This window comes from Lynx canadensis, chromosome E2, assembly GCF_007474595.2.
Source record: "Lynx canadensis isolate LIC74 chromosome E2, mLynCan4.pri.v2, whole genome shotgun sequence".
Classification (NCBI taxonomy): domain Eukaryota; kingdom Metazoa; phylum Chordata; class Mammalia; order Carnivora; family Felidae; genus Lynx; species Lynx canadensis.
The window spans coordinates 50,274,633-50,291,286 of record NC_044317.1 but is presented as its reverse complement, the minus strand read 5'-3'; the positions used below and the strand labels follow the sequence as shown (position 1 = coordinate 50,291,286).

The following is a 16,654-nucleotide window of genomic DNA, read 5'->3' as shown; positions in this document are numbered from 1 at the left end:
CGCAGCTCAAACGACACCCTCTGTGCTTTCCCACGGCTTACAGACCAAGTCCAACAGATCTCCCGCCCTCCTCTAGGACGGACCAAGTCCTCCCTGCAGCCCCCAGCCAAGACCCTTTGGCCTCCCAACCAGGTAACCCCCTTGGCCCAACCTTCTGTACTGAGTCTCCGCTTCTACGGCCTGGCAAGACCCCACCTTCCCTGGTCCTGGGCCAGGCAGCAACCCGCTGTCCTCCCCAGGTACAGAGGCTAGCCTCCTGCTCCTCAGCATGGCAGGCCTTCCAACTTCCCGTCCTGCGAATCCCACTAACCTCACCAACTGCACCCATGACCCCTCCCCTGCTTGGGGACCAAGATCACCCAACTCCGTCACAGCCAGGCCAAGCCCCCACCCCACCCCACCCCACCCCAGCCACGACACATGCGCTCTTCCAGCCCACACACTGATTTCTCAACTTCTCCGTGTCGCTGCCTCTCTCCCTCAGACCCACCGACTCCTCCGGAGTGGGAGTCCTAACCAGTCCCTGCGTCCCTCTTTAAACTGCCAGAAAGGAGGGACTCCCCCAGCCTGTAAGCTGTGGCCACCTCCGCCTAAGCCGGGAAGACTGATCGGCAACCATCCCCTCAAACTCCTCCCAGCCAGACTCCAAGCGACCCCTCTTTCTTGATGTTCTCCCCTGCCGGGGGAACAGCAGCTGCTATTTATGTGGCCAGAATTTACAAGGACTATTGTATTTAATCCTCACAACTACCCGGCGGTAGAAATTAGCACCTCCATTTGCAGAGCAAAGAACAGGAGGCTCAGGGTGGAAAAACAGCTTGACTCAAAAGCAAACAGCTGGTTACACACAGCTGTTCCTCTTCTGGGAACCTGCACACCAGAAACTGCCCCCGCTCCTCCACCCCGTGCCAACTCTCCCGCCCCCCCCCCCATGACCCTGAAGCCCACACAAACTGCCCATCCGCCCTTCTCCTTGCCCCGGGGCCCACACACACGGCCCACCCTCTCCTGGCAGCTTGTGAAGCAGAGACATCCAGGCCCCGACCCCATGAGCTGACTTCTCCAGACTAGCCCCTCAAATCACCAATATCACCGGTATCACCCCACATCACCCATGTTGACCGACATCAACTGCAACTTCATGAAAGCTCATCCTCACCAATGACCTCTCGTACATCATCATATTTTTTTTTAATTTTTTTTTTCCTCAACGTTTATTTTATTTTTGGGACAGAGAGAGACAGAGCATGAACGGGGGAGGGGCAGAGAGAGAGGGAGACACAGAATCGGAAACAGGCTCCAGGCTCCGAGCCATCAGCCCAGAGCCTGACGCGGGGCTCGAACTCACGGACCGCGAGATGGTGACCTGGCTGAAGTCGGACGCCTAACCGACTGCGCCACCCAGGCGCCCCTGTACATCATCATATTTAGTCCTCTCTTAAATGCCCCCGTGGCAGGGGTATTGTCGCCCACCTCACAGTCGGAAAACTGAGGCTCCGAAGAGTTAGATAACCAGCCTGAGGTCAGGAAGTGGGTAAAAAGGAGTCAGGATTTGAACTGGAAGGTCTGCTCTTCACCACCCTGCCCTGCGCATCCAGGCCTTTCTCCCCTCGTGCCCTCAACTCCCCGGACTGGGTACCATGCTATAGCCAGGGCCCATCTGACTCCTCCCCGCCGCCAGCCCAAGTTCTCCAACTCAAAAGTGACACCTATCCCTGGGGCCTAGAGCCCGAGACTTGGCTGGCTCTCAACGCCAACAATCTTAAATTGTCTCCTTAACAATACCTAGCCAAACTGGCGTTCATGGCAGGCTCCCTACGCGCTCAGCTTCCAGTTACCACGTTTCCCACTCTCACATGAAATCCTCAATTCCTCCACCGCACAGACTAGCAACAGAGCCTCCTCTCTCCAGCGACCAAGTGACCAACTTCTATTGAGCCAGGACCAGCTGATCCCTCTCTTGGTGGGCTCCACCCTGGCAAGACTGACCGACGTCCCCCGCACAGACAGACTCAACACTGCCGTTCATCTACGAAGCGACTTTCCAACTTGAGCTCTATACGCAAAACACACACACTCCTCCAGCTGCCCTTTCCGACACTAATCTGACCTCCAGGGAACCCAGAATCGGCAGACTTGCTCCCTCTCCCAACGTCTCAAGCCAGCAAACTTCTTCCGGCTCCTACTTTCTACCGACCAGCAACTCCAAATCCCTAACTCTTTCTCAAGGCGGGGAGGGGGGAGAAAAATTTTAAAAAGAGACCCTTCTAGAGCCAGGCCCCAAAATTCCTCTGCTCCTTAATGGCTGATCATGTTTTGCTTCACTTTTGGGCGAAAGCAAAGAAGGCATGCAGTGACTTTTCTTCTTCTTAATGCCAAGATCCAACACCTCCTCCGACTATCTCGTCCACCCCCAAAGTGACCACCAACTCTGCTCCTTTTCTGGGAAGCTGTTTAGCTTGATTCCCTTTTCCCAACCCCAGGTTTTACCAACTCCTCCACAGCCACAGTCCCGCTGGTTTATTCTTCCTCCTCATAGCCAAAAAAGTGAGCGGCAGGACTACCCCCCGCCCCGAGGTTTGCAGACTAGCAGCTTAACCTCTTTCCAGCCCTATGGGCCCATCAAACGTCCACCTGCCCTTGGAACGCCAATTTTGACCCCTTTTTCCTCCCCAGACGGGTCTCTCTATCCTTTCGGGCGGGTGGGGGAGTGGGACTATGATCTCAAAGGCTACCGCCCGCCCGATCTCCCTGGCCTCCAAACTTTCTTTGATTGCTTATCATTTTAACTCCTAAAACGACCACCTTCAGCGTCCGCGAGGAGTGCGGCGGGGCATAAACCAGCTACTTTTCACCTTCCCAATCTAACAGCCACCCCGTCTCAAACACCTTGCAGCCCTAAGTGACGACAGTCTCCTTAATCATTAGGTGCAACTTCTCGAGCACCGCCTCCATGCCCGGCGCTGCACTGACTCCCGGTCAGCCACGAGCCCGCCCCCGCGCCCCGGCAGTAGCTACCGTGTCTCCAGGGGTCTTTGGGCTCCACCGCTCCGGACACGATATCCTCGTCGGAGGGAAACGTGACGCGCTTGGCCGCAGCCTTGAGGCGCCCGTCGGCGGGGGACGATGCGGGGCTGGGAGACCGGGCCTCGGCGGGGGCCTCCTCGGCGTCGCCGTCCGCGCCCGGCCCGGGCGGCCCCTCCTGCGGCGGGGTCTCCATCGCCGCCGCCGCCTCTTTCACGGGGGCCCCGGGGACATGTCCCGGGCCCCGGACTTGTCTCTCCGGCCCGCCCGCCGTCCCGGGGCATGGGCTCCGCCGCTGCTTCAGGCGCCGCCTCCGTCCTCCCTCCTGGTCGTCGTAGTCGTCGCCGCCGGGAGCTCGAGCGCGCCTCCCCCGAGCCCCGCGCGCGCCTGCTCGTTCGCAGCCGCACTTTCGTTAACAGCAGGGAGCCCGGCGCGTACTAATGAAAGCAGAAAATCAATTTACGCTATTCGCGGGTAGAGTTGTCTCGCGGGGTTGTTGAAGCGGGTAACAAAAGGCAGAAAGAGCCACGGGAAAAAGAAACGTGAGCAGTGAATCTGCAGAGCCGGAACTGCAGAGTACGAGGGGCGGGGCGAGGTGGACGCCGTCTCCCGGAGCAGCGCGCAAGCGCGAATGTGGGCCGCCCCCACCCCGCCACCCTCCTCCAACTGGATAACTAACGTTCAGACTCGCACACATTCGTCACGAGCTCAGGCAACTGTGAGGGGAAGGGAGTTGATAACAATAACATTTGCGTGGCGGAGCTAGGCAACTGATAAGGACAGAGGCAAAGGGACCGAGACTTGAAAGGAAAGGGACAGAGGCTGTATTGAATATATGAGTACAGGTGATGGATGCTGACAGACGGATCCTCTGCCTGGAGACGAAGCCTTGGCCTCTTTGCTACGGACGCTCTAGCCTTCCATTTGCAGACTGCAGTTTCATCAGTAGCCCTCTGTATTTGGACAGCGTTGCGTGAAATACAACTTAAATTAAAAGACTAAAATAAATATGAGCCCATGAGGAGTATCATAACCTCTATTAAAAAACAAAAAATCCTGGAGGATGGAAGAAATTCCAAAACCAGGAGACGAATCTGCCAACCAAACTACCGGGCGACGGAGCAGGTAGATTACCAAGCCCCGAGGAACCCGCACGAGTTCTAACGCCCCACACACCCCTCCCTCCACACGCACACGCACACGCGCGCGCGCGCACGCACACACACACACACACACACACACACACACACACACACACAGACACATCACGGCTCGTTTCAATCGCTTAATATTCGCCTCGGCACTTTCGCCAGGCTTTCCCAGCACTTCCAGCAATTGGGGGGGGGGGGAAAGGCGGGGCTAAAACTAAAAAAGGGAGGGAGGATTCGGGGAGGAGAGAGAGCGCGCGACGTCGTTGCCTAGGCAACTAGAGAGCTAGACCCGCGACTCGCTGGAGGCGGTGTCTTGAATGGACGGACGTAGGGGAGCCGAGGCTCTCCGCCCGCCCCGTTCAACATCACCAGCCGCCGCACTTTCGCGACTGAAGACGAACAAAGCAAATCTCATCTATACTTAATGGGATCTTCACTTACATTCCAAAGTTGATGGGATTACAAAGGGGGCAGAAATCACTTGAGCCCAGCGAAACCAGAAAAACGACTAGTGGCGGGGATAAGGGAAGCGAGTGATAATGGACGGCTACACAGCTGGAGCGAAATGGAGAAAGGGTGAAGCGTCACCCCAACCCCGTCCTCAGCCTGTCCTCAAAGGTGCGGCCGCACCGGGTCCGGGTCCGACCCCTTCCGGAGCGGGCGGGGAAACGAACCCGCCTTCCCTAGAGTGAGGCCCACGCCACCCAAGGGCCCGGCGACCGTGTAACCAACCCAATGCGAACCACGCCCCTCGCGGTGAACACCCCCCCCTCCCCCCGCCCACCCGAGAAAAGAAACCGCGTCTGAATCTCCCAAACCCGCTGCTCCGGTAGCTCCAGCCACTCCCCTGGAGAGTGAGGACCAACCCAATCTCCACCTTTATCCCCCAGTTCCTCCCAGCCCCTTGATGTGTCCTCTTCTCGAGGGCCAACCTCTCATTTCCTAAATCCGGTTCCATCCCTATGTGGCACATTTAACAAAACAAAACAAAACAAACAGGAGTCTTCCTGGAATAATGGGTTCTTTAGTAGAGGGGACTTTCTCCAGGGTGGCTGAACTTCGCAACTTCAGCAGACAATTTCCCACTCTGCGATGTGCCGCCCTTTATTGACCGCCCCCAACCCCCAGTCTTCAGGAACTGGCATGAGGCCCTGTTTTAAGAGTTTAGATTCCTGTGAGGCAGAGCATTCCTTCCAACGGGCTCTAGAACTCCTGTGGTTGCAGAATTTTACTGACGGGACTCCGCAGGTCCCAAGAAGCCAGAGTTGCCCGGCGCTCGGCTCAAATTTCCAAGGATGTTCCAAACCCTGTGGGGCCCAGGGTGCTGGGCTCGTGAACATTTGGAGGCTGGGATACTGCGGCCAGGCCTCGGGCAGAAAGGTGAACACAGTCACGTCCTCACGGCTTGAAGGTGTAGGAAATAATGTCACTACACCGCAGCAGCGCCTCGGCCTGCACGCCTATTGGTGTCTGCAGCTGCAGCACGTAGAAGTTGGCCACGTCCAGGTCGGCGGCTCCGAAGTGGGCGGTCACGTGCACACCCTCGTGCAGTGTGAAGTTCACCTGGTGACCCACCATGGCCAGCAGGCTGCGGAGGTAGCGTTCCCGAAGTGCGGCTCGGGCCTGCTGTTCCCGGGATTCCCGAGACTCTCGACCTACTGGAGACCCCGGGCTTCCAGGAACCTCTGGCTTCGGGGGGGCCCTGCGTCCGTCTGGGGCAAAGCCTCGGCTCAAGCCATCAGGGCCCCGGGGGAGCCGGAGCACAGGCACAGGAATGGCTGGTGGAGTCTGCATTATCCTGGCTGTTGGGTGAAGGGGAACAGAGGGAGGCCATTACACAGGGAGGGTGGGACTACAAGGGGGGAGGCGGGGAGCAGGGGCTTGTCTACCCCACCTCATCTCAACTTGTCCCAAACCCAGTTCCTGCTTCTCCTTTTAGAAGGCTGCCCGGGTGCCTGGGTGGCTCAGTCCCTTAAGGGTCCGATTCTTGGTTTCCGCTTAGGACATGATCTCACAGTTCGTGGGTTCAAGCCCCACACCCGGCTCTGGGCAGACAGCGCAGAGCCTGCTTAGGATTCTCTCTCTCTCCCTCTCTCTGCCCCTCCCCTGCTCTCGCACTCTCTCAAAAATTTAAAAAAAAAAAAAAAAAATTTAACGTTTTATTTCTGAGACCGAGAGAGACAGTGCATGAGCAGGGGAGGGATAGAGAGAGAGCGAGAACACAGAATCCGAAGCAGGCTCCAGGCTCTGAGCGGTCAGCACAGAGCCCGACGTGGGACTCGAACTCACAAACTGCGCGATCATGAGTCAAAGTCGGATGCTTAACCCATTGAGCCACCCGGGTGCCCCATCTCTCAAAAATAAATAAATAAAATCAGCCAGTAACCTCCTCCTCAGGAATTGGTACCACCATTCACAAGGTCCTCCTTTCCTCCCCCACGCACAGCCCATCCCAACCATAAGGAAATGCTCTTCCAAATAAATTCCCAATTACACCGAAGCCAATTTGAAAGGGCTTCCAGTGGCCAACTCCGGAATGATGTGAATGTTAAAATAATGACAGTTACAGATTATAACCCACTGAATAAAACAGAAATTCATGACTTCATGCTAATTATAAATAAATAAAAGAATAAATAAGGGAAGGAACTAAAATCACCAATGGACACTAAAATTTGTAGACGAGCGTTGGTGAAGCCTAGTGTATCTACACAATCTTCAAGTACTTTCCTCACAAAATACTTATTTGTTGTAAAGAATAAACAGTAGCTTTATTTTTTTTTAATTTTGTTTAATGTTCATTTATTTTTGAGAGAGAGACAGAGTGTGAGTGGGGGAGGGGCAGAGAGAGAGAGAGAGAGAGACACAGAATCCGAAGCAGGCTCCAGGCTCTGAGCTGCCGGCACAGAGCCCGAAGCGGGGCTCGAACTCACGAACCTCGAGATCATGACCTGAGCCAAAGGCGGACGCTTAACCGGCTGAGCCACCCAGGCGTCCCAACGGTAACTTTATAGTGGAGGAATCTGGTGGACCCTACCTTAACTTAGGCATCAAAGCCATCATGTGCAGTAAAGGGACAAAAGACCCCATGTGCCTTCTGAGGTGACACACTGAAGGACAGGGCACCACTTCCGTGGGATTCCTACCAAATATGGATTACTGAAATCCAATCACGAGAAAGCTCAAATTGAGGGACTTCAACAAAAAAAGTGAGCCTGAGTTCCTTAAAAATAACAAGGTCCTGGGGTGCTGGGCTGGCTCAGTCAATAGAGTATGTCACTCTTGATCTCAGGGCCAAGAGTTTGACCCCCACTTTGGGCACAGAGCTTACGTTAAAAAAAAAAAAAAATGGGGGCACCTGGCTGGCTCAGTGGGGAGAGCATGCGACTCCTGATCTCAGGGTTGTGAGTTCAAGCTCCGTGTTGGGCATGGAGCCTACTTAAATTAAAAAACAAAAAATGGGGCACCCGGGTGGCTCAGGTGGTTAAACATCTGACTCTTGATCTTGGCTCAGGACCTGAGCAGTACGGAGCCTACTTGGGATTCTCTCTCTCTCCCTATCTCTCTGCCCCGCCCCTACTCGTGCGTGCGCGCGCGCGCACTCTCTCTCTTTCAAAATAAGTAAATAAAATCAAAAAAAGAAGAAAATCATAAGGAAGAGAAAATACATTTACAGTACTGTACTGTATTTATTGAAAAAAATGCATGTGTAAGTGGACCGATGCAGTTCAAACCCCCCATCGTTCAAGGATCAACTGTTGTGTACATATTCCCAGCCTGACACCCCTGCCCACATCTTGCCCCCCATCGCTTCCTCCCTGGACTACTGAAGTCAACTCCACCCGGGCCCCTGGCTTCCACTTTCACTGTCCCCCCACCTGCAAGTCTGTCCCCACGCACAGCCAGAAGGACCTTGTCCGCACCTAACACCTACCATCTAACACCTGAGTCAGGTCACATGCGTCCTCTGACGAGAACCTTCCCCTGGCTTCAGCCTCGCCCAGAGGCAAAGCCAATGTCCTCATCACAGCCCTCAACGGCCGCTCGTGCTTCGGACCCCGCCAGCACCCTCGTGGCGGGCCATGCTTCCCTCTCTAGCCCAGCCCCTCTGGCTGCCTTGCTGGGCTGCGAACGCGCCTGGCACAAAAGTCCCTCTCAGACCCCTGCACTTGAAGTTCCCCTCTGCTTGTATCTCCTCTCCGCCTTCTCTGAGCACACCATCTTCAAGTGCCACCCCACATTCTTCCACGCCCTCACCAGCCTCGTTGGTAGCGCGCAGGACTCTTCTGACGTGATTTTGTATATTTATTGTCCTGCCTAGGGCCCTTCTCCTCCGCTAGATGCCTGCCTCCCTCCCCGTGGGCAGCGACCTTGCTTTCTCCCGGGTGCTGACCCCCAGCTTCCTGGAACACTGTGTGGCAGCAGCCCAGAGACCAGGCTCCTTAAAACATTGTTCCTGCTTGAATGAATGGAGGGGAGACTGAGCTCCCAGGCCTGCTTAGCTGGGTGACTTCAAGGGACAGTTTCCAGGCTGGACAGGGCCTGGTGATTAACAGAAGTGACAAATTTTAGGCACATGGTGTCCCATCCCTGGGCCACTCACGGTACGGGGGAGATCAAGATGATCCTTGGGGCGCCTGGGTGGCTCAGTCGGTCAAGCGTCCGACTTCGGCCCGGGTCATGATCTCACGGTTCGTGGGTTCGAGCCCCGTGTCTGTGCTGACAGCGCAGAGCCTGGAGCCTGTTTCCGATTCTGTGTCTCCCTCTCTCTCTGCCCCTCCCCCACTGGCGCTCTGTCTCCCTCTGTCTCAAAAATAAACATTTAAAAAAAAAAAAAAAAAAAGATGATCGTTTTTCTTGTTCAGCTCTTCCAGTCTCTGCAGCTCAACGGTGAGCTCCTTGGGAGCACGGACGCCACAGAGCAATGGGTCAAGGCCGTAGAGGAGGGTTTCTCCCCAACATTGATGATATTTGGGACTGGATCGTTCTTTTTTTTTTTTTTTTTTAAGCGTATTCATCTTTGAGAGAGAGAGACAGAGCATGAACAGGGGAGGGGCAGAGAGAGCGAGGGAGACACAGCATCCGAAACAGGCTCCAGGCTCTGAGCTGTCAGCACAGAGCTCGATGCGGGGCTGGAACTCCCGGACCGCGAGATCGTGACCTGAGCCGAAGTCGGATGTTTAACCGACAGAGCCATCCAGGCGCCCCGGGACTGGATCGTTCTCTGTGGTGGTGTGGCGGGCTGTCCAGGGCATAGGTGTAGGACTTTAGCAGCAGCCCTAGCCTCTACCCACCAGATGCCAATAGCACCCCCCCCCCACCATTACCCCCTGCTGTGACTACCAAAACTGTCCCCCGTTGGTGAATAATATGGTATGAGAATTACACTTCAGTAAAGCCTTTTTCTTTTAAAAGATTTTATTTCTTTAAATATTTTTTAAATGTTTATTTATTTTGAGAGAGGGGAGAGAGTGTGTGCGCGCGCACCCTAGTGGGGGAGGGGCAGCGAGAGGGGGGGCCAGAGGATCCCAAATGGGCTCCGCGCTGAGCGATAGCAAAGGGCACAATGCGGGGCTTGAACCCACGAGCCTCGAGATTATGACCCGAGCTGAAGCTGGACGCCCCACGGATAGAGCCACCCAGGTGCCCCTAGAAGATTTTATTGTTTTTAAAGCGATCTCTGCACTCGGCGTGAGGCTGGAACTTACAACTCTGAGATGGAGTGGCAGGCCATACTGACCGAGCCAGCCAAGTGCTGTAACATACGGATAACTTTAAAAAACAAAAAGGCTTTAAAGGGGCGCCTGAGTGGCTCGATGGGTTGAGCGTCCAACTCTTGACTTCGGATCGGGGCATGATTTCATGGTTCTTGGGATCAAGCCCCACATCGGGCTCTGTGCTGACAGCACAGAGCCTGTTTGAGATTCTCTCTCTCCCTCTCTCTCTGCCTCTCCCCATGCTGGTGCACGCGCGTGCTCGCTCTCTCTCTCTCTCTCTCAAATAAATAAATAAACATTAAAAAAATAAACTAATTAACATTAAAAAAGGCTTCAGGGGATGCCTGGCTGGTTCAGTCAGTAGAGCATGTGACTCTTGATCTCAGGGTCGTGAGTTCCAGACCCACATTGGGCATGGAGCCTACACTTTTTTTTTTAAGTAGGCTGCAACCCCAGTGTGGAGCCCAACGTAGGGCTCGAACTCATGAGCCTGACGTCATGACCCGAGCCGAGATCAAGAGTTGGACGCTTAATCGAACGAGCCCTCCAGGCGCCCCAGTAGTTTTAAAATTCTAATTTCAAAAAGGCAGGGGCATATCGTAATGTTTCCGTGTCCCTTAAAAGATGTTAGACTCCCGGAGCCTCTGGCTGACTCCATTGGAAGAGTATGAGGCTCTTGATCTCAGGGCTGTGTATGGAGCCTACTTAAAATTAAATTAAATTAAACTAAATCAAACTGAAAAACGTTAGATGTCCCCCTCAGGAATCTGAACTTCCTCTCCTATCCTTCCCTACTCCCCAGACCTTCTGTCCCGGTCCAGACCTTTCCCAGGGACTGGCTTTTAAGTCCTACAGATCAGACACCCCTACTGCTGACCCGGATTGAATCCCTATTAGCAGAAGTTGGCAAATTTTCTCTGTAAGGGGCCTGACGGTGAATACTGTAGGCTCTGTGGGCTATAGGGTCTGTCACCACTACTCAACTTTGTCACAGTTGCAACACAGCGGCCACAGACAGACACGAAAATAATAAACACGGCCGTTCTTACAACCTCACTTATTGGGACACTGACATTTCAATTTGATCTAATTTCATGCACCACAAAAATTTCTCAAAGTCTTCCAAGCACTTCAAAAGTAAACCTTGGCACTTGGGGGACTCAGTCGGTTAAGTGTCCCCACTCTCGATTTCAGCTCAGGTCGTGATCTCACCGTTCCCAAGTTCGAGCCCCGCGTGGGACTCCGTGCTGACAGGGCAGAGCCTGCTTGGGATTCTCTCGCCCTCTCTCTCTGCCCCTCCCCTGCTCGTGCTCTCTCTCTCTGTCTCTCAAAATAAGTAATAAAGTAAACTGAGGGGAAAAAAAGGTAAAACCCACTCTTGGCTGGCAGGCCACACAAGACCGGGAGGCAGGCCATTAGCTTACCCCCCTCAGCGGATAGGAAGGTGTGGATTCGGGGAGACGGGTGGTTCTTAGCCCTCCCAGATTCGCTACGAGGGGTCTGGACAGGTCACCGCGGCTCTGCAAACAGCCTCCCTGTTCGGTTTCCTCATCTGTAAAATGAAGCAAAAAAAAGAAAAGAAAAAAAAAAAGACTCAGACTTCCTAGGGTTCCGGGAGACCCTTTCAGGCGGCAATGGGTGATCACACAAGGGACATCCCACAGCACCCTGGACTCCTCCTGGCTTTCTCTGCCACCCACGTTCAACCCAGCGGTAAAGTCACCTTCGGAAAGGTATCCAGAATCCAGCAACTTTTCACCTCCGCTCGCTCTCTCCTCCCCCTGCCTCCTCCTTGGTCCAGCCACCGTCTCCTTCCCCCTTCACAGCCTCCACGACCACCCTGCAGTCTGTTCCCTACGCAGACACAGCTCAGTAAATATTTGTTGAAGGGAAAGGAAGGATCCACCCGTCCACATTATCCAAGTGCCTGCTCGGGGGCCCAGCTCACGTGGGGTGGTGCCAGGGACAGGGTGGTGAGGGAAACTGCCCTCACAGGCCAGTGGGTGACACAGACTTGTTTCTGGACAATGCCTACCCAGAGCGGGCAGGGCTGGAGGAGCCTCAGGTGCCCAGAGGGGCCACCTGGCCCAAGAAGGGGGCAAGAGATAGCCAGCCAGGAAGGGTGTTGTATCTGAGCAGCACTAAATGAAATAAGGAACTGAGTCCTGTAGACATCTGGGGGGACAGCGTTGCAGTCAGTGGGAAGAGCAAATACAAAGCCCAGGGAAGGGTGACTTTGAAGCAAAGCAAGGAGGCCAGCGTGGAGGAGGTGGGAGCAGAGGCAGATCGGCAGGGAGGGGCCTCGAAGACTGAGGTGAGGGCTTGGCTCACTACTCTGAGGCAAGAGCCTTGGGATGGTTCTGAGCAGGGGAGGGACAGGACCTGACTGATTTTCACATGATCCCTCTCCCTGCGGGGAGCCCAGTGAGGAAGCTGCCTCGGTGGCCCAGGCAGGCAGAGCATGATGGTGCCTGGAACAGGGTGGGGGCCATGGGGGTGGGGGAAAGTGGTCAGATGAGTGTTGGGTTTTTTTTAATGTTTTTACTTATTTATTTATTTTTGAGAGAGAGAGAGAGAGAGCGCGTTGGAGCAGAGAGAGAGACACACACACAGAATCTGAAGTAGGCTCCAGGCTCGGAGCCCGACACGGGGCTCGAACTCGCGAACCGCAAGATCATGACCTGAGCCACAGTGGGGACGCTCAACCAGCCACCCAGGCGCCCCACGTTTTTGATCTGTTAGTTAACACGCACTATTATGTTAGTTTCAGGACTACATTTCCTTTCTTTGACCACTACCACTGTAGATGGGATTAAGGGATATACGCACTTTCTAATTTATCTGACCACTGCCCTTCGCACTCCAAGCTTAGCCAAGGCTCATCAGCCCCCAGGGCTTTCACCCAACCTGGGTTAACACTCCAGTGATTTAAGAGATACACCCTAGTCTGTAGGGCTAGGACGTCCCACGGTACTGATGGGAATTAAGCAAATGGCCACAAATCACATGAAATCCCTAGATAAAACAACCAACGGAGATTTGGTCATACCACGTAATCCCCGTTCTCCTGAAGAGGAAACTGGCACTGGGAGATGCCAAATCATTTACTGGGTGCAAGCTGGTGAGTGGCAGGAAAAGGGAGCGAACCCAGGTTGCCCTGGGATGGACAACAGACCCGGGCCATCACCCCTGCTCTCTGCAGGGCAGATTTGTTTCAGGGTCAGCGCACCACTGGAGGTCTTGGAACCAAGGTGTGACCTGATAAGAAGCTGGTTTAAGAAAGGTCAGGTGGGGTGTGCCCAAGAAGGCAAAAGCAGGCATTATCCCTTCTCCCTGGTGACCAGGCCCCAGAATCCTTTATCCTCTAAGCCAAGGATTTCTGGCCCAAAGATTTCAGAAAAATGGCCGAACCCACCCCCACCACTTGCACAGTCAAGACAGACCCCATCACTTAGGTCACGGACAAGGAAGGGCAGGAGATTCACAGACCTCCCTTCTTGGGGCCTCAGTGCTGACTTCCAAGAAAATGGGAATGGATCAGTTCAAGGGACAGACGTTTAGTTAACCCTTCAGTAGCCAGGGGAGGGATAGCCGAGTTACCAGGTTAACAGTAAAGACCCCAGACCTTCGCTAATTAACCAAGGTCCACACACACCCCAGAGGTGGCCCTGTAGGATGCAAATCAGTTAAAATGGAGCCTCCAGAGAGGGTCGGAACCTCAAGCACGGAATACTTCCCCTCCCCTCTGCCCCCTGGGCTGGTCAGTTTCCTTTCAATTCCGCCCTGGCCACCCACAGCTAGCCTTTTCTTATACTAAGTAGGTCCTCCCGGCCCCAGGCGTCCATTCCCCACTCTGCCTGGGCTGGGTGTCCTCCCGGCTCAGATCAGGCAAGCGATTCCGTCCCGCCAAGGCGGGAGTCACAACTGCTGCCGTTGTTACTGTTACCATCGTCGTCGTTGTTATTTTCCCCGAGGGAGAGAGAGCATTCTGAGCGGCCCGGGCCCCTCACCCCAACCCCGGCGCCGGAACGTCCCCGATGCTGCGTTCCGGACCGGAGTCCCCATGCAGGCGTTCGGGGACCACAACGTCCCCACGGCCAGCGTTGCAGGCGCGGACCTGCCCCTTCCCGCCACTCCCGGCCGCGCACGCGGGCGGGCGTCCGGGGCCAGGCCCGGGGAGAGGGAGTGAAACGTGCTCGCGCCCCACCACCGACACCCAAGCACTCACCGAGGTCCGCGGCGCCCGGCGCCCCCACTTCCGCCGGCGCCCCAGCTGCAGAGGCCCGGGCGGGCCGCGAGCCGCCCAGCCTGGGTTCCGCCCGCGCTTGACCCGCCGCCCCACGTGGTGGCGGGCGGGCTCTCGGGCTCGGAAACCGGCGCGGCCCCACGCACCACCCCGCCCCGCGGCTTGGCCCATCGCTTCCATCTGATCCGCCTGCCTGCGAGATGGGGGGCGTCCGGGATGCCCGCTTTAGGGAAGAAGAAATTGAGGTGCGGAGAGGAGGAGACTTCCTCCGGGCTGAGTTAAGGACAGAGCTTGGTCTCCCCCTACACGTGCACACTCCTACCCTTCACCTGCAGTCCAAACCGCAGCTCCTCTCTTTGAAACCTTGAACAGCCACACGGCAGGAAAAAGGCTTGGAGAGGGCAGCAGCGGGACCCGAGGTGGTGGTCCTGTCTAGCAGTCCCCCCTGCCGCCCCGTTTTACAAAGGGGGAAACTGAGGCCCTGAAAAACGGAATGTCTGGCTTTAAGTGCTATGGAACCTCACTGCCCTGGGCTCAGATGGAATTCACTTCTTCCACATTTCTTCCATAAGCCAGGGGCTTCACGGGCCCAGCAGATCCCCAAGACCGCGTGCCTGGCACACAGCCCCTCTGTGAGGTCTGTTGAAAGAACGTGCTGGAGGGGCCTGGGCGGCGCAGTCCCGTTAAGTGTCCGACTCTTGAGCTCGGCTCAGGCCATGATCTCTCTCACATTTTGTGAGTTCCAGCCCTGCATGGGGCTCTGCACCCACGGTGTGGAACCTGCTTGGGATTCTGTCTCTCCCTCTCTCTGCCCCTCCCCAGCTTGTGCTCTAAATAAATAAATAAATAAACAAACAAGAAAGAAAGAAAGAAAAAGAAAGAGAATGTGCTGAATACCCATGTGTTGACTGACCTATGAACAAGCAGGATTTATGTGAACCAGGCTGATTTGACTCTTGCCCTCTGGAACCCACATTCTTGGAGGGCCGGGAGGGGCAGAATAGGGTATACCTGAGCAAATACATCAACAAGATCCTGCAGGGCTTGTGATGAGTGATACAAAAGGAATAAAATAAGGATAATGGGGTAACAGGCGGTAGAGTCAGGGGAGCTTCTCTAGTTGGGTGGTCAAAGGAGGTGGCAGTGAAGAAGCCCCTTTAGGTAATAGATGGGGAAACTGAGGCCCAGGGAAGAAGTGAGGACAGATGGAGGTCACGGTTGTAAGGCCTCGAGCAGGGTGGAGCTGCTTTAGATACAGTGGCCAGGGAGGCCCTGGGCTCTCTGGAGGACGATTGAGCTCAGACCTGAATAACAATATGAGGAACCCTCTGGCCCGGAGCAGTGCTCCTGGGACATTAGCATGTGCAATTCACTCAGAGCTGGGCTGGGGACCCAGGGGAGGACAGACCCCGGCCCTGACCTCAGCGAGCTTGTGTTGGGTGGGGGTGGGGAGGGAAGAGAGGACAGTCAACAGATAGGTCTATGTTATTATGATGTGGCCGGTGCCAGGAAGAAAAGGAAACTTGTAAGGGTTGGAGGGTGGGGCGGGGTGTTGATGCCACTTCAAACAGTGATCGGAGCGAGCTGCTTTGCGGAGGCAAGTTCAAGGAGGCCCGCGTGGAGGGAGGTGAAGACAGTTGCTTCTTTGGTTTTTATAGTGATTCCAGGTTTAGGAGCAGAGTAGATGTATATAACCGCAACCCTCCTCGCCTTAACCAGCCCTCCGCCGCAGGCGCTGGTCTCAGAAATCCAAAGCCCTTAAGTGGACATAAGACCCCCCTCGGCCCCAAGGCAGTTTTCTCACAGAACTCAATCACCCACGCCTCTCCCCACGCCCTGCCCCCCTTCCTTGTTATTCTGGAACATACAAGGCTGGCCGGCCCCCTCACCTCCTTCGGGGCTCAAGTGCCCCACGCTCTTCCCCTGTAGAAAACCGACCAAGGCCCCACCCTCACCCCCACCCCGGCAACCCTGCCCCTTTCTAGCCCTTCCTAGTTTTTTATTCGGCCCCATCGCACTTGCCGTCCTGGAAGGCACTCCGTTTTACAGTTATCTTGTTGAGAGTCTGTCTCCCCCCAACAAATATACTGCGTGAGAGGAGATTATTGGCTGTCCTGTTCACCGCTATACCCTCAGTACTTAGAACAGAACCTAGTGCAAAGTGCTCAATAAATGTTTGCCCCCTGAGTTTTTATTGTAACGCATTTAATGGAATAGACCGAAACGTGGCCCCCGCCGTATTCTCTCTCGGGGGTGCATGTAGGCACCCTGCGCCTCAGTTTCACCGGTCCTAAAAAGGCATCAGGAATGGGCGTTTGTGTGCATGGTCGTGTGACCTCGGCGTCGTTAAGGTTTGGTCGCTAAGAAAAATGCAGTGGGCTCGTCTTTGATCGAGTTTGGCTGCCGCCCGGGCCCCTGCGGGGGCCGCCCCGTCCTCGCCCGCCAGGTCCCGCCCCGGTGGGTGGAGCCACGGGCCGGGCCAGCACGTGTAAGAGTTCGCGGCGGGTCGCCGCAGT

At 55.3% G+C, this 16,654-nt stretch overlaps 2 protein-coding genes across 4 annotated transcripts in view; both read right to left on the bottom strand.

The window, feature by feature from the left end:
• The window catches only part of PPP1R37 (protein phosphatase 1 regulatory subunit 37), a 41,889-nt gene extending 38,360 nt beyond the window's left edge, over nt 1-3,529 (bottom strand). Inside the window, exon 1 of one of the 2 annotated variants that reach the window (XM_030298601.1) lies at nt 3,019-3,529. In XM_030298601.1, the coding sequence (XP_030154461.1) occupies nt 3,019-3,220 (202 nt within the window). In that variant the 5' untranslated portion in view covers nt 3,221-3,529. The remainder of the gene's footprint in view (nt 1-3,018) is intronic. The other variant, XM_030298600.1, reaches the window with a different exon arrangement.
• Nucleotides 3,530-5,177: 1,648 nt separating this feature from the next.
• Nucleotides 5,178-16,654, bottom strand: part of GEMIN7 (gem nuclear organelle associated protein 7) — a 12,210-nt gene continuing 733 nt past the window's right edge. The window contains exons 2-3 of one of the 2 annotated variants that reach the window (XM_030298610.1): nt 11,317-11,444; nt 5,178-5,977 (exon numbers count right to left, since the gene is read on the bottom strand). In XM_030298610.1, coding sequence (XP_030154470.1) covers nt 5,574-5,969 — 396 coding nt within the window. In that variant the 5' untranslated portion in view covers nt 5,970-5,977; nt 11,317-11,444 and the 3' untranslated portion in view covers nt 5,178-5,573. Of the gene's footprint in view, nt 5,978-11,268; nt 11,293-11,316; nt 11,445-16,654 lie in introns of those variants that run through there. The other variant, XM_030298609.1, reaches the window with a different exon arrangement.